At 34.6% G+C, this 25999-nt stretch overlaps 1 protein-coding gene across 1 annotated transcript in view; it reads left to right on the top strand.

Annotated features, from left to right (window-relative positions):
• The window catches only part of RAB10 (RAB10, member RAS oncogene family), a 60048-nt gene that overhangs the window by 16063 nt on the left and 17986 nt on the right, over window positions 1-25999 (top strand). Inside the window, exon 2 of the mRNA XM_006197177.3 lies at window positions 25236-25296. Coding sequence (XP_006197239.1) covers window positions 25236-25296 — 61 coding nt within the window. The remainder of the gene's footprint in view (window positions 1-25235; window positions 25297-25999) is intronic.

Here is a 25999-nt window from a genome sequence, read left to right as displayed (position 1 = left end):
GCCAAGTGTGAAGGGCCTTGTATGATCTGGCAGTCAGGTTGTCTATAGATGGGGTAGTGAGTAGCAGGATTAGATCCATGTCACATATTCCTAATGCTCCTACCACTGGCTAGGTGAATTGATACCACTAACTTAGGTAATATGTGAGTTAGGTCTCAGAGGCATGGTAGTAAGTTTTTGAGTTGAGACATGTGTCTGTAGGGATTTCTAGGTGAATATGTTCAGTAGACATTTGTATATCATGTCTGGGAGGTAAGGAGTAGAATCTAGTCTGGAGAATTAAAGTAGTTGAAGTCATAGTGGCTTCAGTGAATATGAAATGAGAAGAGAAGACTTTTTTGAAAACTGTAAGAAATACCATTGTTTAAGTGTAGACAGGATAGGAATCCAGCAAGGAAGTTAAGGAGTAATGGCCATTGTGGTAAGGGGAGGATGATGTAGTGAAAAAAATTTGATTAATTAATATGTGTTATGTCTGACTTCAGGCAGGTTTTAAAATCTCTCTGAGCCTCTCTTTAGACAGAGGCTAATAATGTCTACCTTGCAAAATTGATTGATTTAAATGGAATAATGGGACAACCTGTACAGGACCTGGACTATTGTAGAAATTCACTCAAATATTTGCTAAGACCAAAGACTTTGGAATTATCTTTGATGCCTCTCATCCCACATCAGCAGATTCTTTTGGCTCTGCCTTCTGAATCTCCCCAGTTCCTACTATCTCTACTGCTACCATCCTGGTCCATGACATCTTGTTACCTGGATTATTATACAGACTTCTTAATTGATCTCCCTGCTCCCTTTCTTTTCCTCTTCTTTTTCCCCCCTTTCTTTTCCTCTTCTTGACAGGACATCTCCAGTAGCTCATTTAACAATTGATATCACGTCACTCTTCTGTTCAGAACCTTTCAGTGGTTATCCATCTCACTCAGAGAATTTAGGGCACAATGTCATTTCATCTCCTGTTACCTCTCTGCTCTCATCTTCTATTCCTAACTCATTGCTTTGTCCAGTCTCCAGTATTTCAGCTGCCTTGCTGTTCTTTGAACTTGCCAAGCGTACTCCTTCCTCTGGACCTTTGTGCTTGTTATGTCTTCAGCTACTTTCTGTAGGTGTTCGCATGGGTTATTCCCTCACTTCTTCCAAGTGTCTGCTCAAATACTTTATCAGTGAAGTCTTCCCTGTCCACTTTATCTGCTTACCTGACCTCTCTATATTATTTCATACCGTTTTTATATACTGTATATTGAAACACCTTTGTATATATCTAGTACGGTTCTTGTATTTTAAGTCAGAAAGAAGAATATCATATAATATCACTTATGTGGAATTTAAAATATAATACAAATGAACTTATTTACAAAGCAGAAACAGACTCACAGACATAGAAAACAAATATACAGTTAACAAAGGGGGAAGAGGGTGGAGGAGGGATAAATTAGGAGTTTGGGATTAGCAGATACAAACTTCTATATATAAAATAAGCAACAAGATCAAAAAAATAAAGTAGGACTTTTTTTCTGTTCAAAAAGTGTGCTACAGTTGGCCCACTATATCCGCAGATATAGAAGGCCTTCAGTAAGGGGCTTGAGCATCCACTGATACCGAGGGATGACTGTGTCTGTACTTTGATGTCTGTGAAAAAGAACACGAAGAGATATATACCAAACTATTAACATGGGAGTTAATGGAGGCAGAGAGACAGATTTGCAAAATGCTGGGTAGAATCCAGGAGAGAGATGATGTTCTGAGTTGGGAAGGTGAGAGAAATAAGATATTAAAGATTTGATGTCATTAGATGTTGCAGACAAGATTGATGAGAGAGCAAGGGACCCATTAGAGTTCTAAATTTAGGCAACTAGTAACTAATGATATCTTTATGTGAAATAGTTAATGGTATGATGGGGATGGGGATTTTCCCCCCTTTATTTGTGAATTCATTTATGTGAGGTCTCTACTAATCTTTATAAACTCTATTAGAAAGGTTGAAGGGATAAGCTCTTCAGTCAGTTAATAAACATATATTCAGTACTCACTCACTGTGGGCACTGTGGATGGTCTTGGAGAGACAGTGAAGAAAAATGAATATGCCTAATGCCTCGAGTGATCATGCAATTTTTTGTACACACTGAAACAGTCTTGAGAGTGAAAGGGGGTGCTAAAAATAGTTACATGATTTGTTGAAATACTTAAGACTATTATTAATCTATTCTAAAACTTTTTAAAAATAAGAATTTTTAATTCTTAAAAATGAATATTTATTAAAGTAAAACTTTTTTTTAACATCAGTTATTTATTAAAAACATGACCCAGGCAGAATATTCCTTCTGTCATATTCATGTACCTTTATTAGCTGTTTCTCTAATTCTAGGGCCCTTGTATATCTCTCAAGAATGTTTTTTCCATTATGGTTGTGTTTTTTAAATAGAATTTTTTGCAGTCCTCTAAGTTGCATTTTCAGGTTTACATATTGGAAATTGTTGACATTTTTGTTTGACACTTCCGTGTTTGCAGACTTTTATTTCAGTAACTGAAATTTGTCAAAGGCTTCAAAATCTGAAGATGTTTTTGACATTTTAGTTCATTGAATACTTTGATAGATACTTCTATCTGATTTTTAAAAATGCAACCAAAATTTAGAAGACTCATTTATTTAAAAAAAAAAAGTTCAGTACCATTTTAGGATACTTAGATTTAGTTCTTTAAAGACTCAGACATTTCCAAAATATGATTGATGACATGTAACAGGAATTACATGCTGCCTAATTCATTCATATTTATCATCAGCTTGATCACAGATTTTAAAGTTAAGTCGGTGTATTTCTGAATTTTAGCATCTAAAGCTTATCTTTCACCAATTGGTAGAATATTGCAGCTTTTTTGTAACAGTTATAAATAAGGTGTTCCATAGGTTTTTTGTTATTTTTTTATTTATCCATAAAGCTTTATTGGGGAGGGGCAACTATGGCAAGACCAGTAGTTGCTCAAGGTCTAATTCTCTAATGTTTTCATAGTAAGTCTAGTTGTGAACCAAAATCTCATTAGAAAAGTCTCCAGTCTTTTTACCATATGCTTTAAGGTGATTTCTGTTCTGCTTGTTGCTCACGTAAAGGCTTATTTGGTGTTTTTAGAAAGCACTTGTAGTGACCCTGGGACTAACTTATTCATCAAACAAACAAAAACCCCAAATCAGAATAATTCTCTAGTTAGATAATTGCTGTGAATAGGAAATACATTGTGAAATCAAAATAAACAGATTTTTATTCTTAATCTATTTCAAAGAATGGAGAGGTGGCTAATGTAATTTGGTCCTGAAGAATTGATATTTATGCTGATATCTGAGGTATTACTAGAAGTTAGGTAGGAGAAAAGAGGAGAGAAGGAAGAACATTCCAAACAGGAAATGGTCATAAAAAGGTCCATGATGAGTGAAGAAGTTTATCTAGTTCAGAGCGCTGAAAGGTCTGTGTTGCAGGTGTGAGTCAGGTAAGGCGAGCAGAAGCAGTAGATGTTGAGGAGGTAGGTGTTGGCCAGATCATCTAGAGCCTGGTAGTCCATGCTAATGATCTGAATTCCATTGAAGGTCTAAGCAGGGATGTGACATGGTTAGATTCAAATTTTAAAAGGGTGGTTGGCCCACACAATGTGCAGAATGGATTGGAGTCAGAATTTCCTAAAGACTTATCAAAAGTGTATTTATTTAAACTCTTATTTGTATATTGAGTGACTTAATCTTTAAGGATCAAGAGAGAGAGTATATGTGACAGTACCTTTTGGTGACTGTGACAGTGAGCCTTTAATGTTTTTGGAAATGGTTTTTTAGTGCCAAATAGAATATTGAGCCCAGGGACAGAATTCTAATCATGGTTAATTTGCTTTGTGAGCTTAAGCAAGTTATTTAACCTCTGAGCCTCTTTTTTTATCTGTAAATTGGACATGCCAGAGAAATGTATGTTTAACTTAATTGTGGTAATTGCTTAACTCTAGTTAACATATGGGCTGAGTCTTGCTGAGTCATTTTCTCAGACTGTGTGGGCAAGACTTAATTAAAGCCAGCTAAACAAACTTAATGACATTTCATACCTCTTCTGTAGAAGTCAGAAGAGTTGTATGTATGTTTTATTTATTGTATTTTAATAAAAGGTCTTTGTTTTTTTTGTTTGTTTGTTTGTTTTTTGCAGAGCAGTTTATCAGTTCATGCAGATTTGTCATTGAGGAGAGAGTACAATGTACTATAGCTAAGGGACAAGACTACTGATACACTTCCTGGTGTTTTAAATTTGAGAATTTCAGATTTGCCTCATACCTGTCTATAATCTCATATATATATATTTTTTTAATTTTGACTGTGAATACACTCTTAGTGTCCAGTGCAGTCTCTTCTCCCTCAAAGCAGCATTGAGATGCTTTGAGATTTTTATGCACCAAAAATTGGCTTTAATAGAAGTAGTCTTTTGTTTTGTTTTTTTGTGGGGAAGGGGTAATTAGGTTTATTTACTTATTTATTTATTTTAATGGAGATGCTGGGGATTGAACCCAGGATCTTGTGCATGCTAAGCATGTGCTCTACTAGTGAGCTCACTCCCCCTAATAGAAGCGGTCTTAATTTCCTCTTTGAATTGTGATTGAAGCTAGTGGTCCTGTCACCAGTAGCAAGAATCTACCTAGTTGCATCAGTTAAACTGCATCTTTACATCTGTAGTTAAAAAAGATAATCCTAACTGTCCCTGGAACTCTTGGATTGCAGTCTTTCTTTGCATGTTCAGATTTATTTTTTTACATAATTCAAGCTTTTTGAGACATATCTTGAAGATATTAATGGCTTAGATAACAAAGCGTTTAAAAAACTGCTCAGATAGCTTTGAACAGTCATAGTTTTAGAGCATTGTACTTTGGTGTTTGTCAGTCTTAGATTTATCTTTACGTTTCATTGCCTATTATACTAAGCTATAATGGCTGTATAACTACAAGTATTCTGTGAGAGCTCTGTTATTTTAATGATCGTGCTCCTTGGACTTGAAGTTATGCATCCTTGATTTTATCACAGTAGTTGGCCTTCTTGACCTTAAGGTTCTGTCTTTCTGGGTTTGACTTCCTGGCCGTTTAACAAAGTATAGAGGACTTGGTTTTGGCTCTTCTAGGAAGTTCAGAAATTAGAGCTTGCTTTAGAAAGATAAGCTAGAGAGCACAGTAGGAAATGGTGGGAAAGATTAGATTAAATCATAAAGTTGTGATTTGAGCAAAACAGTGTTAAATTTGGTTTTATCTTTTTTTAAACAGGTATGTAAGTTTTCACAATCATATGATACAGTGACTGTACATCTTTTTGAAGCTCTAGGAATTTTTTTTCCTTTTTGGACTTGATTTTTGTTTCATAATACTTAATATAGTTTAGGAAAAGAGTATTTGTGCTTCTTATTAGCCTTGAACGATGCTGTGAAGAGAGCACGGTAGGTGTAACTATTACCATCTCACGTGATGAAGCAAATAACTTGCTTTTGGTAATATGTCAGATATATCAGAGCCAGGTTTTAAACATGGTAATAGGAAGCATTGCAATTAGAAATATTTGGATTTGTTTTTTGGCTCCACCTAAATTTCCTCATCTGTTTAAAAAAACACATCTTTGAAGACTGTTGCAGGGAGCAACTGAAATTCATGCTGGAAGCGTCCAGCACATTGTACAGCATGTAAATTCTCGATAAATGTTAGTGTACCTCTGTGGTTCTCAAAATTCCAATCTCCACAGATCCCACGTGGGGATCTTTTTTGACCAGAAAGTCAAAACTATTTTCGTATTAATTCTAAGATACTATTTGCCATTTTCACCATGGTACAGAAGCAGTGGTGTGTAAAATTGCTTGTCTTAAGCATGAATCAAGGCAGTGGCATTTACCTGGACTAGTTACATTCTTACATATTCTTCACCCCATGGACTCACAGGAGAAGAACAAAGCTTAATTTCACTTAAGAATATCCTTAATGAAACAATTTTCACTTTTATTAAATCTCAACTTTTGAACACACATCTTTTTCTGTGTGACAAAGTGGGATGCAAATTAAAATATTTCTGCCTCATTCTGAGACAGTTATGGTGGTTCCAAGGAAAAACCCTTGTAAAATTGTTTGAATTGACCACCGTTTTCAAGGAACACCATTTATCCTTGAAAGAACAATTGGCATCCTATGGTTATTTAAACTTGAGTATTTGGCAGACACTTTCTCAGATGAATAAAACAATAGTATTTGTTGCCAATGACAAATTCATGCTTTTAAATGAAAATAAAAATTTTGGATAACTTGAATCTGCTTCCATGAGCTTGACAGCTTTCCAATTCTTAGAGATTTTCCTGATGAGGTCCATGGTGATATTAACAAATATGAATTTTTTCATGTTATGTAATGAGATGTGTCAACATTTGGAAGGACTATGTAGCTTAGTGAACCACTTTTTTCCAAATGACCAAAATATGTTATAAAATCGTACATGGATTAAAAAAATCCACTCAAAGTGTAAAGTAATTGATGGATCTAATGTAACAGAATGAAAAATTCATTGACATGATTTTAGATTCCACATTGCAGCTAATCTTTAAGAAAATGCCACTTGTTGAGTTTTGTAGTGTCAAGGAAGAATAGAATGATCTGAATAGACTGTTAAAATACTTCTTTTTCCAACTGCATATCTGTATGCAACTAGGCTTTCTTTATATATGTCATATTCTTCATACATTTCAAACAAAACTGCATATTGCAACAGATTGAATGCTGAAGCAGATACGATAATTCAATTGTAGTCTGTTAATAAGCTGGACATTAAAGTTACAAAACTGTACAGTCATACCACTCTTCTCACAAAGTTATTTTTGTTTTGGATAATATAGTTATTTTTCATAAGTATGTTTATGGTTTATCATTTCAAGATACATTAATAAATATTTTAAAATTTTCTTAATTTCCAATATGGTAGATATTAATGACGTTATCTACATAAACAGAAGCTTGCTGGGATCTTCAGTAATTTTAGGCATGTAAAGGGGTCCCTCAGAAGAAAAAGTTTGAGAAGTGGTGTACCTCTTTTGTTGCTTCTATGGACCATCCTAACTCAATTTATAATCTAGTAGGAAAGACTGACACAAAATGAAAAGTCAGATGATAGGATAATATATGAAATAATGATATTGATTAAAGGGAATCCATTTAAAACAGTGAAAATATTTCCTAGCAAATAATAGAAAACAGACAAATTCGGGAAATTGTTGAGAAATGAAATTAAAACTTACAAAAGCAAGTTTGTTTTGTATTTGACAAAATTTAGATAATAATTTTAATTCTTGGTTACTGTTTAGCACTGAGAAAAAGAATCTAGTGTTGGAATGGTTGCAGACTTTTTCTGAGAAAATAGTATAAATAAGATCCTTGAATCTTACTTTTGACTTTTACAGTATGAACATAAAGAGTCATAAAAATATGTTTAAAAGTTTTATTAGTTTCTTCAAGGGACTCTCTTAATCATAATAATTCATCATAATTTTTTATTATTTATTTTAATTTTCTCTGGGAAAGGGTAACTAGGTTTATTTATGTATTTTTAATGGAGGTACTGGGGATTGAACCCAGGACCTCGTGCACGCTAAACACACACTCTGCCACTGAGCTATACCCGTCCTCCCATAATAATTTTAATTTTAGGTCCACTTTTACTGCCATTCTTACCTATTTTTGTTTATCTGTTAACTATATATTCCTTTGTTAGTGGCTTAGCAGTTCTTCCCTATCATTTTTCAGTGCATGTTTTACTGAATTTCCACTCTCTCTTTGTAGTTAAGTTTACACTGTATTATTGGAACATCTGGTGAGAGACATACTAACAATAACCAACAACATTAAGTTGTCCATTTATTAGTATTTTCATGTTGTTATAACTTTAGCTTCTTTTTTGCAAACTTGTGAGTTGGAATCTAGATAAGGAGGACTTCCTGTAGGCATGCTATGGAATCACTAAGCAGAAGCATTTATCACTCTGGCATGTGGGGTGTTTCAGGTAACTGAAAGAGCAGATGAGGGTACTCCTTTGTAATTTGGAATTAATGTTTCCTATATTGTTATTACAATTATTAATTTCTCTTTGGTTTAGAAATAGAGTTAATTTTAAAAGTTCATAAGTGGAATGCTTTGCTTTTTAGCAGTCCGGGAACCCTTAAATGGAAAAATATGTCCCTATTTGTTTGTGTTTGCAATGAAAGATAACCAAGATGACCAATTAATAGGAGGTTGATATAAAGGAATGTGAGTTACAAATGTGCTTGAATTTTTTTGTGCCTTCCATCATTGTTCTGTAGCACAAAGAGTAGAAGAAAGAGCAGTTGATGAAAGTTATGGAATGGGGAGATTGAGTTGAGTGACTGAATGAATCCTTGGATTTTTAAACTAATTCCAGAGGCTATAAACTGGAATACTTTATTTCTTTTTTCTGCTCTGTAGTAATCTTTTGGTAGTTTAAGTGGTAGACAGAACCTTGTACTGAAAACAGAAAACTAGCTTTGTTAACAGTATATTTTTTTAATAGGGAGACAACTTCATCTCTTGGCCTTTGTTTTCTATCTGTAATAAAAGTAATATGATCTAACCCTTAGGCTAACCAATGTGCCAGGAACTATACTAAGGGGTATATGAAGTGTCTTTGTAGTTCCTATATTAGCATGGTCCAAGAGATGATTTGTAGAGTCCTACATACAGAGAAATAGCAATGTGCCAGCCGTAATGCCTCTGAGAGAATAAAGCAACATTTCTTTAAGAGATTTGGAGAAAAGTGACTTAAATGATGTTCAAAATAACTTACATACAACCTTGGGGCTTTAGAAAGGGAACAGTGAATTAAAAGGCTGTTGTAGCATTGGTAGTGTTTTATTGAATTGAAGACTCTATTAACTCTTCCCACCTTTTCTTTGCCATCCATCACCTCTGGATACAACATAAGATTGGTCCTATAAAGGAGGGAGAAGTTTTGCTCTAATTTCTTGTACAGGCATTCTGTAAGTTGTAGATTTTATTTTTTTAGGTTGAAAACGGAAGTGGTGGCATTCATAGTTAAGAGCATGGACTTGGAGTCAGACTGATGGAGTTAAAATGCCAGTCCTGCCACTTAGTAGCTTTGTGTAAATTAGTCTTGGGTAAATTACTTATCCTCCTTGTGCCTCAGTTTTTCTCATCCACAAAAACTCTAAGCTACTGTGAGGATTAAATGAGTTAGTATGTATAAAGTGCTTGGTACATGTCTGGCACATAGTAAGCAGTATATAAATGTTAGATAAAACAAAAATATTAACAAAAATCAGAGACTTCTGGGAGGGAAAAGAAGTTGGGGGAAAAGGCAGAGGTTCTTCTTTCACATTTGTTGGGGGTGGAGCCTCAGATTAATTTGGAGATCTTGAAGAGACAAAGCCTGGTTCTAAATTTTGAAGCAGTTACATTCAGCAGTATGAAAGTACAGGCTTCCTGAAGACTAGAAGAAAAAAGATGCCAAGATGAGATAACTGAAAGTGGAATATTGCTGAGGAATTAGAGAACATTATGTTTAAATTTTATTAGTACTTCCCTTTCCCCCCACATCAAACATTCTTAACAAGTCATGTCCCCTAAATTCTTTGGTGCCAAAAGTAGAACTATCCTTTATTTTCCAGTAGGGAAAATAGTTCTCATCTCCTCCATTATTTATTGACTGATGGCCATTTGAAGATCCTTCCCACCCACCTCCTCCCACTTCTCTGTTGGAATGAAATGGTTTTGTGCTTTGGTTGGCGGTGTCCTGTGTGGATCGGCACAGATCTAATTTGTTTAAGCAGATGTTTTGTTTCTCTGATAAATCAGCTAGAGAAGAGGTTACTTGAAACTGGGGGAGAGGGGGGGTTTAAGACCAGAAAAAGGAAAACATTAAGCAAAACCTCATCTGAAAGCTAGAAGGGAGGAGGATGCAAAGATTTGGGGAAGTCAAGTAAATTAACAGGAATTTAAAGTAGCTATGTTTTATCTAATACAGAATAAACAAATGTTACTGCAAAATGTTATTCTGAAGTAAAAGTATTGTGACCAAATAACAAGTTGTCATGGCATTATGTGGAGAGTAATAAGCATTATGCATTAATAAGTTTGAAACAGTTAACTAAGTGCTAGATTCTGAAGATTTGGTGGCCTTTAGAAATGGAATGTGAAGTCCTTTTAACTGTTTAGAAAGACTTTTAATGTGTGAAAAGTTGTAAATCCCAATAAAAGGAGATGGGAGATAGAAAGCAACAGAGGGTTAGAAGTTCTGGGAAAATTGAGAAGAGAATTGCTGACTTGCAAGTCATGCTGCTCCCTGGGATACAGTTTGGTCTGGATCAAGGCGGTGTATTAGGTGAATAAGATAAGGGCAGGCCAAAAAGTGGATAGACAGTTTGACTCACTCAAGGCAAAACATTAAACTGGGAGAAGGCTGAAGTTACGTAGCTAGAGTATTGTTCAGAACCAATTTAATAGTTTAATTGAGGGCTTTCTATATGCTGACCTAGGCTTTTTACACATTTAATCCACACAACATTGGTGATTGAAATTATAATTACTACTGTGGGTGGGGGAAACAGAGACCTAGAGAAGTTAAAGTTTCACCCAATACAACACAACTAGTATGTGGCAGAGACCATGTTTGTCTGCATTCTTTCACCATTGTGCTCCGTACACCTTTCTTAATTTCTAAAGTGAATTCACTGTCAGTACTATACTTGTATTTGCTTATTGATGTATAGTGTAAACCTAACAGATCATCAAAATATGATTGGAATAGCTTTGGTAGGGATCATGATAGTCACTTGAGACAAGTTACTCTTTATGTGTGGTACCAAGTAAGAATATAAGAAAATACTACCATGTTCTGGAGAACACCATCTTCTGGAATGGAAGGTGCCTTCAAAGTTTTGGGCAGTGGAAGTGACAGCAAAAGGAGCTAAATGGTGTTTTATCATAGAATCTACTTGCTCATTTCTTTGACATGAAAAAGTTTCTCCTTCCTTTTTTAGAAGTGTCAAAGGAGCATTATAAAGAAAGCTCAGGAATAAAGGAATGGGAGAAATTCATTAGGGACTCAAGGAATTAAGTCCTCATGCCAAATTTAAAACTACGTCTGAAAATACCCAACTCCAATGAAATAAATCTTACGACCTCTGTGAAACAAAGCAAAGCTTATTTCTACTGCAGTAATTTTGAATTCAAAATAATTAAGACATAGTAAGTTTGAGGGGGAGGTGTAGCTCACATGGTTTAGAGCATGCTTGTCATGCACAAGGTCCTGGGTTCAATCCCCAGTATCTCTTTTAAAAATAAATAAACCCAATTACCTCCCCTCCCCGCCAAAATAAAATAGATGATACAATAATAAAGAGAGAGGGGGAGAGAGAGAGAGAGAGAGGAAGGAAGGAAGGAAGGAAGGAAGGAAGGAAGGAAGGAAGGAAGGAAGGAAGGAAGGAAGGAAGGAAAATATTTGGGGATGGCAAGGGATAAATTTGTGAGTTTGAGATTTGCAAATGTTAACCACTATATACAAAAACAATAAAAAAAAAAGACCTAGTATGTGTGATTGTGTTTTACTTGTTTATGGCTTTTGATTTTTTTCAGAAATTGTGTGAGATGTAAATGTAAATTGGTTATATATTTTTTCATTTTTACCAAATTTGGTAGGTGGTAAAATGCAAATTCCAAGTAAATATTTAAAATGCTATATGGATATTACAAATATCAGTATTAAAGGAAATTTTATATTTTCAAATAAGAAAACTTATCTGGCAGGTTGAGAAAAGACATCACATCTTTTGTGCATAAAGACACATATTAATTTCCTGTTTTTATGGTGTTTTTTCTCTTGCTTTTATATTACTACCTCTTAACTGATATTGTGGAATTCATCAGATATCCCAGCTGTCTTCTCCAACTGTAGTGCTTGTGAGAATCTTAATGACCTTATGAATTAGAGGAGTTTCTCTAAAATTAGTGTGTAACAAATAAGACTTTATTCATCCTGACTTAGAGACACAGCAGTTCTTGGGCTTTATTATTTATTACTGTGTGATGTCAACTTCTTTGGTTTACTTGGATAAAATTACTTTTTGTTAGGATGACTTTTATTGTCATTTGGAATGCAATTTTAATGTAATATAATGTACAGTTACTTTAGAATAGCTACTTTGGTATTTTAAAGTCTGTAAATGAGGTATAAGAGCAATATACAAAGTGAAATATATTTCTATACATTCACAATGAAACTTCCAAAAATTAAATTAAGACAATAATTCCATTTTAACAATAGCATCAAAAAGAATCTGTATTTAGGATTAAATTTAACAAATGAAGTGCAATACTTATACACTGAAAATACTGTGAAAGTGGTTAAAAAAGATCTAAGTGAATGGAAGGATACCCTAGTGTTCATGGACCAGAAGACATTAAAATGGCAGAACTACCTAAATTGATCTACACATTCAGTGCAACTCCTGTCAAAATCCAAGCTAGCTTGTTTGCTGAAGTTGTGAAGTGGCTCCTGAGATTCATATGGAAATGAAAAAGACCCAGAACAGCCGAAATAATCTTGAAAAAGAAGTACAAAATTGTAAGAAAAACTACCTGACTTCAAAACTTAAAGCAAAGCTACAGTAATCAAGATAGTGTGGTACTAGCATAAAGATAGATATACAGATCAGTGGAATAGAATTGAGAGTTCAGAAACAAACCCTTACATTCCAGTCAGTTGATTTTTGATAATTAAATATCAAGCATCCCAAAATGCTGCCCTTTCCTGTTTTCTGTTTCTGCCCTCTCAACTTCCTTCCTTATTTAAATCAACAAGTATTTATTTTGAGTACATAGAACTGGGGTGACTTCTGAGATGATATTTATTCATGCACATCTGGCCTGACAGCTGACTTGTACTGTAAGGACTAGTGTCCTAGAAGAATGCCAGGTTTTGACAGTTAGAGAAGAATGAAGGACAAGTATGTATATGAAATAGATATATTTATGATTCAACATCAATATTGCTGTTGCTAGGGACTAGATCTGGAATAGTAAAAGAAAATAATTTGCTTTTCATTAATCATGTAATGAAAGAACACTATTTAGGAAGTCAGGTACAAAATCCAAATTACTTCACCTTTGTTTCTTCAGTCTATAGTATCAAACTGCCAGTATATCATTATGAAGATTGTGAGAAATATTATCTGCTGTAGGTAGAGAAAGAATGATAGCTGGATTGTTTCTGAACTTTGTAATGTACTCTTTTTCTTTTTTTAATGTCTCCTTTGATTTAAAAAAAAATCCTTGGCTCATATTTTTTAATTCCAGCCTTGGCAAGTTTTCAGTGAACAAAAATTGGCCCTAAAATCTTGAAAGAATGATAGTGTAGTACACTAGTACCATAAATTACAACCCTCTGGAACAATCGAAGGCAGAGGACTTGGGGCAGAGACTATGAATGCCCTGAAATTATACTTCAAATTTTGTATGAATACATATTGGTGTGAGGGCATGGGCAAAGGATCTGTGATTTTCATTAGGTTCTCAAATGATCTGGAACATACTCCAAAAAAGATTAAGGGTTGCTTAACCTTGAAAGACACTAAAGCTGTTGAGAACTTCCACTTTTGGATCTAACAGAGTAATTTACTGGTACTAGACAAGCCCTCTGGCCATAAACGGCTAGGAACCTGAAACAAACACATGGAACAACTGTTTTTTTAGGTATTTTGTAACGTGCAGGGCAGGACTGCATTCCCTGAGAGAAGGAAAATAAATAAATTCAGTCCTGTAATCTCCCTGGCTTTCTTTCTGAAGCTAGATTCCATTTAGGACCTAAGCAGGGCGTGGCAGTCTTGTTGGGCCAAGGAGATAGAAGTCAGAATAGAGAGAGACTGAAGAGGTTGGAATTTGCAGGATTGATTACCACAGAAGATGAAGTTACATGGTGAGATCCAGAAATCTACAGAGGAGTTCCTCTACATCTTTGGCTGGATACTAAGCTGGGTGGTGCTCCAGGGGCTGGGCAAAGAACAACTAACTATTAGAGGAGGAACAACTACTAGAGACTGGGTAGAAGTATTGGGACTTACATTGGATTGGGAGACATTCTAGTTTTTGACCAACTGGAATGGTGAGACCTCATTGAATAGCAGAACCATTTGGGTGAGTACTCAGAAATGGCACTCCTTAGGAGTAGGGCCAAAGTAACTTTAGAGAAGAGGCTTCCCCAGCCCTATGTTAAAACTATGCTGAGAACAGTCTTCAAAAGGATTAAGCTGATTCTCAATTAATTTAGCTGCCCACCTGAACAAAACATTGAAAAAAATCCATACATTAATAAAAATACAAAATGTTCGGCGTATCATCTAAAATTACTAGACATATGAAGAGATAGGAAAATGTAACCCTTAACCAGGAGAGAAATCAGTTGATGGAAACATATCCAGAAGTGACAGAGATGATGGTTTTAGAAGATGGAGGTAGGCATTTAAAAGAAAGCATAAACATAAGAGAAGTGTAAGATATAAGAAAGAGCTATTGGAACTCCTAGAACTGGAAAACAGTATCTGAAATGAAAAATTCAGCTGATGGGCTTAAAAGCAGATCAGACACTGCAGAAGAAGAGATCAGTGTAAGGTAATAGAAACTATCCAAAATGAAGCACAGAGGAGCAAAAGTCTGGTGTGGGGGGATGGGGGAGAGAACCTCAGTGATGTGTGAAACATTAACAAGTACTCTCATATATGTGCATTTGGAGTCCAGGTTGGGAGATGGGAATGCTGTGGTTCCAGAAGAAGTATTTGATGAAATAATGACTGAAAGTCCAGATAATGATGAAAGCTATAATCCTATAGACTTTATGGACCTAGGTAGCATAAACAGAGAAAATCACACTGAGGCACATAGTAATTCAGTTGCTAAAAACCAGTTACAAAGAGAAATCTTAAGAGAAGCCAGAGGGAAAAAAGACAACATTATATGTACAGAGGGACAAAGATAAGAACAACTGTTGACTTTTATTGGAAAACAATGTGAACCAAAAAATGAGCAACATAACCACACTGAGGATGAAGAAAAGAATAATCAAAGTAACTTTAGAAAACAGTATTTTGACTAGATACTGTAAGACTAAAAAGAACTGTAAAAAATGTATTTTAGTTAGTAAATCTGATTTCTCATTAGGGTGTGGGTTAGCAAGTCTGAAACTACTTTATGTATATAGTAGGATTGAACATATATTTAGATAATAAGAGCCAGGGTTTTCTAATTGTTAAAGAGGTTACAAGTAAGGAAAGAAAGAAGGCTAGAAGGAAATCTGTTGTTGAACTGTGATCGGAATTATCAGGACGAACTCATGGTTTTATATATTATACCTACAGATGATTATGGAAATATACATGTGTATATATGCATGGATTAGTAAATAAATATATTTTCAGTCTGTCTTCTGGGAGGTCCTAGAAGAAGCAGTAACTATCTGGTAGCAGTGAGCATATCCAGTGCCCAGTTCTTGGACTCGACATACAATTTTTCAGTAAAAGGAACCAGGGCTCTTTAAAGAATGGGTTGATTTCAGAACTGGGGTACAGGGAATGCTAGATGCTCCTGGAACATCTTTGGTGCCAGAAAACAAAGAAGTGCTCAGAAAAGGATGAAATATTTCAAAAGGATGTAAGATCCAAGCTGAAAGAGTTTCTAATGGCCAAAGCTGAAATGAAATTATAGTATTGCATATTACCAGTAGAATAAGATATCCCTTAGTCCAAATTAGTCTGTATAAACACAAATAAACAGGTAGGTAGAAGGGACAAATTGTAAATGAAGAATTCCAGTTTAATAAATGTAAAGCAATGCCTGAAACACAAAATTGCCATTTAACAAATACTGCAGTAATAATTATCACAGGCACAGCCCAGTGATGGTAAAATCAGTGGGTAAAGGGGTGAAGAGGAACATTTGCATAGTCTCAAAGTATTTTCTCCAAGAAATTATTAATTACAAGGGGAAAAACAATGTATTTACGGTGGAGAGAGACTCAGTAGATATTACCTTAACCAAATTATCAAGGTTAATATAACAGAAAGAAGACATTCACAATATATACTCGATGATACAATGAACCAGGAAAGGTTAAACAGTAGATCTGTGGTGTTTTGTGGTATTCTTACCAAAAAATGCAAAATCTTTAATTATTAGGACATATCAGACAAACCCAAAATAAGGGAGGATTCTACAAAACACCTGACCAGTATTTTAAAGTTATCCAGATCATGAAAGACAGGAAAAGACTGAGTAACTGTCACAGATTGGAGGAGACTCAGGACACATGACAGCTAAATACAAAGTGGGAACCTGGACTAGATCCTGGAATACAAAGAGATGAGTGAAAAAACTGATAGGTTAGGTCTATAGTTAAATTAATTGCATTGTACCAGTGTTACTTTCTTGTTTCTGATAAATCTACTATGGTTATGAAATGTTAACATTAGGATAAGCTGGATAAAAGATGTATGTAAACTCTGTGCTATTTTTGCAACTTTTCTGTTAAGATAATTTCAAAATAAAAAGTTTCTTGTATCTATGTTTCTCCCAAAAGGGGGACGGGGAAGTAGATGAAGAAATAGTTGCAAGCCAGAAGACAGTGGAATTATATATTTAAGGTTCTGAAAGGAAGCAGGGAGGGGATAGCTCAGTGGTAGAGTGTGTGCTTAGCATGTACGAGGTCCTGGGTTCAATCCTCACTACCTCCATTAAAACATAAATAAATTAACCTAACCACCCCCCCAAAATAAATAAAGGTTTAAAAAAAAATAAAGTTCTGAAAGGGAAAAACTGTCAGGTTAGAATTCAATCCTAACAAAAATATCCTTCAAAATAAAACCAAAATAAAGACATTTTCCAGACAAAACCTGAGAGAATCTCTTGCTTACAGTCTTGCACTATTGAAAATGTTAAGTTTTTCAGGTTGAATGAAAGCATTCCAGTTAGAAACTCAGATCTACACAGAGGAATGAAGAGGTTAAGAAATGGTAAATGTGTGGGGAAATATAAAATACTTTTTTCTCAAATTTTAATTTATTTTGAAGACTATTGACTCTTTAAAGCAAAAATTTTAATGTTTTATAGGATTCATAATATTTAGAAGTAAAATGTAGAAGTATAACATGTAGGATAAAAAATTTTAAAAACTAATAGCCCAGTAATGGGAGGGGAGAAAACAGAAGTATACTTCTATAAGGTTCTTACATTAATACCAGAAGTGGTATAATATGGTTTGAAGATAAGCTGTGTTAAGTTAAAAATATATATTATAAACCCTAGCGCAGCCACTAAAAAAAGTTAGATATATCTAATAAGTTACTAACCATAAAAGCTCAAATGACTATTAATATCAGACAAAGTAGGTTTCAGAGCAAGGGATATATTTTCAGTGATAGAGATGTTTCATGCTGATAAAGCTGTCAGTTTATCATATTTATATATGTAATAACAGAGTTTCAAAACTCCTAAAGCAAAAACTGGCAGAATTGGAAAGAGAAATAGATAATCCACAATTATATAGTTGGATATTTCACCATTCCTCTTGAGTAACTGGTAGAAGTAAGTAGACATATATTAAAGAAATTGAATCTTAAATTTAAAAACCTTGGAAAGAAACCACAAGGCCTAGGCAGCTTCACTGGGTGAATGTTATCAAGCATTTAAGGAAGAAAATACCAATCTTAAACTATTTTCAGTAAATACAGGAGGAGGGCACACTTTCAGATCATTTATTGAACCAGCCTTGTCTTGAATACGAAAACCAGACAAAGATAAGACCTGTTCCTAATTAGCATTAAAATGTCCTTCATGAACATGTACATAAGAACTCTCATCTAAATAATTTCAAATCAATTCCAGGAACTTATAAAATGAATATATTGACCACATGGGGTTTTTTCAGGAATCCAATGTTGTCTTCACATCCAGTCAGTTTTAGTTAGCTGCCTTAATGGAATAAAGAAAAATCATGAACATTTTTAGTAGGTATAGAAAAACATTTGACAAAATGCCAGCCTCATTTTGCATCATGATATCTAAGCAAGCTAGGAATAGAACATTTCCTCTATCTACTCAATGATGTACTAGTTAACATACTTTAATGGTAAAGCTTTCAGTCTAAGCTTTCTCTCTTAAGGATCAAGTACAAAACAACAATATATTAGATATTAGAGGTTCTAGCTAGTACAATAAGTCAAGAGAAACAAGTCAGTTTCAAAAGGGAGATGATATGAAAGTGCCTGTTTGCAAACTACCTGATTTTGTATATATATATATAATATATACATTACATATATATATACACACCCACATAGAAAATTCTGAGAAGCAACCTCCCCCTGAAAAAAAAAGAAGAGCAGCTAGAATTAATAATTTAATGTAGCAAGTTTACAGGATGGAAGGTCAGTACACAGAAGGAATTTTGTATTTAGAAGTAAACAACTGGAAAATGAAACTTTAAAGATATACAAGGACCTAGGCACTAAAAACTACAGAATACTGCTGAGAGACCTCAAAGTTCTTATATTTATACCAGACGTGGTATAATACTGTTTGAAGATAAGCTCTGCTGAGTTAAAAATGTATATTACAAACCCTAGCACAACCACTAAAAAAAAATTAGATATATCTAACAAGTTACTAATCATAATAAAGCTCAAATGACTATTTAACAGAGAACTCTACCATATTCATGGATTAGAAGGCTCATTGTCACTGTACTCAAACCCCTAACTATCTTTCTTGAACACTCCAAGCATATTTCCCCCTCAGGCCCTTGGTACTTACTATTTCCTGTGCCTGAAACACTCCCCAGATATTCACACGGCTTGTTCCCAAACCTCTTTGAGGTCATTGCACAAAGGTCTTCAGTAAGACATTCCCTGATTTCCTTAATATAAAATAGCTCTCCCTCCATTCTTGTTTATACCATTTATCACTACTAACACTATTAACATTTGATTGATTGATTGATTGTCTCTCTTCTCCAGAATGTAAATTGCCTCAACAGAGGATTTTTATCTGCTTCGTTCAGTGCCAAGTATATAGTCTAATTTATTCTACTGAAACACACATTACTATGACATGAAATAGTTCATAGATAATACATGTATAGGCATATATGACATTACACTAGAAATGCTTGTATTATCCCTCTATTACAGCTTAGGATGTAGTTGGAAAAAGTTGAATTTAGCTTTGGTTTTGTCAGTAATTTCTCAGTTCCCAGGCATGTATCCTGTCTCTTGAATTTCAAAAGTTAAAATCAGTGGAGTTATGACATGCAGCAAAGGAGAAAAATAGATAATTGGACTTCATCAAAATTGAAAACTTATATGCATTGAAGGAAATCAAGAAAATGAAGACAGCCTGCAGAATGGAGGAAATAATTTGCAAATCATGTATCTGATACGAGTCTCGTATCCAGAAGGTACAAAGAATGCTTACAAGCTCAACAGAAAGACGTCTTGATTTAAAAGTGGGCAAATGATAAGACATTTCTCCAAAGATACACAAATGGCTAACAAGCACATGAACTGATATTCAGCATCATTAATCATTAGGAAAATGCAAATCAAAACTACAGTGAGGCACCACGTCATATGTACGCCCTAGGATGACTTAAAAAAAGGAAAATAATAAGCATTTGTTAGGATGTAGAAAATTGAACCATCACATATTGCTAGTGACATGGTGCAGCTGCTATGGAAAACATTGGTTCCTCAAGAAGTTAAACATAAAATTATTATATGACCCAGCAATTCCACTCCTTGTATATACCCCAAAGAATTGAAAACAAGTACTCAAACACATGCACATGCGTATTCATAGCAACACTTTTACCAAAGCCAAAAGGTGAAAACAGCCCAGTCCCATCAACAGATGGGTGGATAAGTGCATTATGGTACATATACATATGATGGAATATTATTCAGTCATAAAAAGAAATGAGGTACTGGTTTGAGCTGTGATGTGGATGGACCGTGAAAAATGGTAAGTGGAAGAAGCCAGACACAAAAGATTACCTGTTACATGTTTTCATCTATACAAAATATCCAGAATAGTTAAATCTATAGAGACAGAATACAGACTGATTTCCAGGGGAGTAGTGGGAGGGGATAAAGGAAGGCCACTGCTTAATGGGTATGAAGTTTCCTTTTGAGATGATGAAATGTTTTACAGCTAGATAGAGGTGGTGGTTGCACAATGTTGTGAATGTACTGAATTGTTCACTTTAAAATGGTGAATTTTATGTTATGCGCATTTTACCTCAATAGAAGATGAGGTTACTGAACTTAAAGTAGTGATGAGTGTGCATTATCTGAAATCCAGCAGACATGGAATTGAGTTCTGGTTATGCCACCTATTCTGTGACTTTAAGTAAATTACCATAAATTCTCTGTTTTGTAAAATAGGCATATTAGTACTTTCTCAAAGGGTTTTTGTGAATATTAGACAAGACGGTATATGTGAAATGCTTAGTAATACCCAGTAAATACTAGTGGGGTATTTGGGTTTTTTTGTTTTTTTGCTGCTGCTGTTGATTTTTATTTTATTCTTCATTTGTAGAATGGAAATAATAGTATGGACTAAGATTGTTCTGATGGTTCAATAAGTTAATCTATGCAAAGGGCTTAAAACAGTGCCTGACGCATTGTAAATTATCAGTGTTCACTAAGCTATTAGTACTATATGGAAGGATCTTCAGAGGGAACTCTTTTGCATTCTGCATTTTCACATCTGCATCCTAGTAAAGAAACTAATGTCCATATTGGGAAATGGCCTTTTCCAAATTTATACTGTTAATGACAGAAGTAGGACTAGACTTGATCTCTTAAATTCCAAACTAAGCTAAGTTCAAAGGATTGTAGGTATATAATTTTAATTTTTTTCTGATGTTTTGAAAACACTTGATTTCCACTTGTTAAAAACCACAGATATTAAGGCACAGATATTGATCATTTAGCTATAAGTTGTTATAAACTTTGGTTGTCTGGAGTTTGTTGTATAGGTTGTTTCTGCCTGCATTAATTACTGTGTATTGATGTATGTGTCATCAGAAGCCAAGCTTTGGAAAACTTACCTGCAGTGGCTAGAAGTTGCAGTTACTCTTCTCGCCACTGGATGGTGCTCCTGCAACATTATTTAGGCACATCTTTTGGCTGGTACTGTTTCTCACTTTCTTGAGGAGCAGAACATTGATAAGTGAGTTAGACTCCAGTAAATTGAAATACTTGTTTGAACTGGGTCCCAAGAATCTGTAAAAAGTGAGGATTTCCTTTACTATGTTTTTACATAAGCAGAACCTGAAAAAAGAATCACTGGTTGGATTAAACCCTATAATTTTACTGTAGCCTGTGGTCATTTAATAAATGATAGTGTTACAGGAGAATCTGATTCCTCCTGGCAGAATCTTAAAGAGTGATGTTTTCCTAGCTTCTGTTTGCGACTAAGCTATTGATCTTACTCTAATCCCTAAATTTTATCAAAAACTTCTACCATATCTCAAGTATAGGTTTTTCCAACATTTGGGGGTATAGAAAGTACATGCTGGAGTGACAAAGGTACTTGCTTGGAGAAAGTGCACAGCTGTAAAAGTTTTGTTTCAGGGTGACTATAGAAGGAAGACTAGAAGGAGTGAGACTACAGGGGTAGCTTGGGGCCATGCTAGAAATTCAGTGATCCAGTTGGAGTGTTCGAGTAGTGGAGAGAGCATTTATAAACATACCTCTTCCTCTGTTTACTGAATTTTTATTTCTATTAATATAATAACTACAAAGTTTTAGAAGTCAGCTAGCACTTCAAGGCCAATGACAACAGGAGAAACAGCAATAAATCCTGTTCCATGATCACCTAGGTGTTACCTTTCCCAAACATTTTTTGGCTTTTTCTTATGATATTCAACCCCATGTTCGCTAGTCCTATGTTTTTAACTTTTTAAAAAGTTAATTTGAGAAATTTTCTCTTATTGTTATGGAAGGTAAGAATTAAATATTCTTATACCACCAGATACTCTTGATGCTTCTCACTTCATCTTCTCAAATAGTTATAATACACATGTTTGTTCACTCTAAACCAAGTAGTGTACTATAATTGCATTTCCTTTCTTGGATAACTTCTGTTTTTACTGAAGTTTATAGTTTCTTCTTTGTTACGTATGCATAGATTTCAAGGCACTATCCATACTTTATCCTAGACTCTACAACAGAATTGCCAAATCCTCTGAATTCTTTTCATACAGACTCCATTGATACCATTTCATCCTCTCCCCCTCTTAGGAGGTAGACCTCTTAGAACTTTCTCTTTTTTTTCTGTCCAGTTGTTTTCTGTCCTCATTCTCTTCTGAACTGATTGCTCTCTAGGCCAGTCTGAACTACCCTTTACCTCACTCTCTTTGGTGGAATTCTTTTCTTCCTACTTCATAGTAGTTTCCTTATAAAAGATGCATGAGAGCTAAATATTTTGAGATCTATCATGTCTGGAAATGCCTGTATTTTACTCTTTCATTTGATTTGACTATTTATAGTTCAAAAATACTTTTAAAAAGACATTATCTTTTTTTAAAAAATTTCAGATAGAGGAATTTGTTGAACCCAAGGACCTCATGCATGCTAAGCATGCACTCTATCACTGAGCTATACCCTCCCCCCAAGACATTATCTTTTTGTATTCTGGATTCTAGTGTTGCTGTTGAGAAGTCTGAGTAGTTCGGAGTTGTTATTCTTGATTGTTTAATATAGCCTAATTTGTTTCTCTGCAAGCTTTTATAATATTACCTTTATTCCTGAGAGTATCTTTAGCCCCTAAATTTTACGATAATGTAATTTGGTATAGATCTTATTCTTTATGCTAGGCACTTGGTGAGTCTTTCAGTCTAAAATAGAGTCCTTTGATTTTGTTAAATTTTCTTGCATAATTTTTAAATTACTATATTCTATATGTCATTTTCTTTGTTCTTTCTTGAACTTCTGTGAGTTAGATGTCTCACCTCCTGGTTTGATCTTCTAACTTGTCATATCTCACTTATATTTCATTCTTTGTCATTTTATTGTATTTTTCTGGGCGAATTCAATTTTTCTCTTACAGCCTTTCTGTTGAATATGTTATTTCTACTTCTTTAATTTCCAGGAGTTTTCTTGTTCAAATTCCTTTTCTCCCCTACCTTTTCCACCTATCTTGTTCTGAAAAGATAAAAGGAACTGTATCTTTTCCTATGCATTGCACCTGTCTCCTCCAGGTTCCCTTTTTTGTTTGTTTTCGCTTGTTTATTTTGGTATATCATTGGAACTTTTGTCCATGTTTTGGCCTGAAACTCTAAAAAGCTCATTGGAAGCTAAGTGAACAGTTGTGGAGTTTGTCAAATGGTGAGTTTCACTCTAAAGGTGAAGTATCTATGTCTTTTCTTGGGGACCCTTTTCCTTTCTCTAGAAAACATCATTGATCTGTTTATTCACATTTTTTGAATGCCTGCTTATATGTCAGGCATTGCACTAGATGCTGGGAATTTAACAGAATTAAACAGATAAAAATCCCCACTCTTGTTGGATCTTTTTTTTTGTCAAAGAGAGAAAATACACAATAGGAATAAGTAAATGCATAAAGTTTATGTAAGGAATGTTAAAGATAAAAAGTAAGGAAGAGGGTTAGAGTATTAACAATGGACATGGAGTGGGGGACATGAGGAAAAGTTGCAGCTTAGGATCTGCTAGCTAGGGGAAGGAGCTCTGATGGAGAAGAGTAGTATTCCAGGTTGAGAGAACAGTATATACAGAAGCCTTGAGGTGGGAATCTGCCTGATCTGTGTGTGGAACAAGGAAGCCGCCAATACCCTTAGTTGGGGAAGAATAAGATGTTACAGAAAACGCTGAGGTCAGAGTGGAGAGGGGGAGGTGAGCAGAATGCATAGGGCCTTATGAACTATCTTAAGGACTTTTGTTTTTAGTCTTTGTGAAAGATGGGATTTGGAGATAGTAAGCAGTTGGGTATCTTAAGTTTGGGGTACAGAGAGTGGTCTGGGCTGTGGTAATAAATTTGAGAGTTATCAGTGTGTATGTGGAATTTAAAGCCATGAAATGAGGAGAAGAGAAGTTCACTCCAATTTTTAGAAATGGTCAGAGAGGTGAGGAGAAACCGTTAATAAAGGCTGACGAGTGGCCAGAAGGGTAGGAACATCAGCAGGGTTTCTGTGCAGAAAAGAATGAAGAACTGCTTCAACTACTGCTAATTAGTTTGAGGATAGATAACATGAGATCCAGAGAGAAACTCAAGGAGTCTAGGATGAGGTTTCTATCTTGAACAGTTAGGTAGATGGCTTAAAAAAGCCTGAATTTCTTGAAAGTTTTCCACTTGTACCTGGTTTCTATCCCAAAGGGTATAGAGCTTCCAGACTGTCCTAATTTCATTCAGGAAAGTTTTCTGGAATAGTATTGGTTGTCAGGTTTGTCATTAAGATTAATTAACAAATTGTGTGCCTAACTGGAATTGTTCAGTCTTGTTCAGAGTTGTTCTTGACAACCAGATCATTTGAGGATGATTTTCTCAGTAAAGAACGAAAGTATGGGCTGTAGACATAGTTTGAGGTTTATCAATGTCAGGCAAATGACCCCTTTTTCTTTTGATTGGGTATGGGAAACAGGCTAATGCCTCCAAGCTGAAGATTTTAAGTTAAAGAGCAGACGGATCCTGGGGTATCTACAGTACTTTTGCTTCATGTACTTTGAAGCTCTGTGTTACCAGATATATAAATATCTAGTATTTTTATGCTTTCTTAATTAATTGACCTGTTTATGAATATGAAATGATCCTTTCTATCCCTGGTTGTATTCTTTTGCTTTGCAAGCTAGTGAAGACTATATTTTTTTCCTAATAGGAAACATCTTTTTATTCTTTTTCATTAAAATATTAGATATTTAGAATTTGAAAAATTTCTTAATTGTAGTAACTCACTTTCTCTATATAACTATTTCTTCTCCCATCTTGGATCTTATATTACTCAAATTTAAAATTGGATACATTTGCTCAGAAATGCATACTTAGGGAATTTGCAGAACCAAACAAAGATTTTGAAAGTGTGTTTTTACACTGATTAATTGTAGTATAGCCAAGTTCAGAGCAATAGATACAATTTACCTTTTTTTTTTTCTATTTTGTAGGAATAGACTTTAAGATCAAAACAGTTGAATTACAAGGAAAGAAGATCAAGCTACAGATATGGTAAGTGATGCTAATTGACTCACTTCATGTAGTAGAATGTTAAGTTCCTAAAGATTAGGAAGTGATAGCCTTCCTTGTCAACTGTTTAAGTTTCCCTTTCTAAACCAGCAGTCAGGTGACCTTCTCTCAGTGAATTAAAAAAAAAAATTGTTGCCATGGATTTGTAATCCATGAAATCTGGCTGACTGTTTTAGCTTTTCCAGCAACTGACCTCAGGTAAGTTACATACCACTGTGAGGCTCTTTTATCTTCATATGTAAAATGGAGATAATATCACCTATTTCAAAAGATTGTTATAAGGATTACTTGAAATAATCTGTGTAATGCCTTTAGCACAATTCTTTGCTTGTACTCAATATAAAAAATTTAATATAATCTTTTTGTTGTTTTGAGAGTCTTAAGCTAAAATATTTATTTTCTTTAATGTGCTTATAACATTTTAAAGGCATTACTGTTTTCACTAGTTTGTATAGGGTTAGCCCCATAGAAATACAATAAAATTTTTAAAATTTATATTCAGGTGTGAATCATAGACTTTAAAGTTATAATAGCAATAAACTTACCATCTGATCCAGCAATCCCACTCCTAGACATATATCTGGAGGAAAATATAATTCAGAAAGACACATGTATCCCAATGTTCACAGCAGCACTGTATACAGTAGCCAAGACATGGAAACAACCTAAGTGTCCATCAACAGAT

The sequence above is a fragment of the Vicugna pacos genome, chromosome 15, assembly GCF_048564905.1.
Source record: "Vicugna pacos chromosome 15, VicPac4, whole genome shotgun sequence".
In the NCBI taxonomy this organism is placed as follows: domain Eukaryota; kingdom Metazoa; phylum Chordata; class Mammalia; order Artiodactyla; family Camelidae; genus Vicugna; species Vicugna pacos.
The sequence above is the reverse complement of the archived record's forward strand: the minus strand, read 5'-3'. Positions and strand labels throughout refer to the sequence as shown.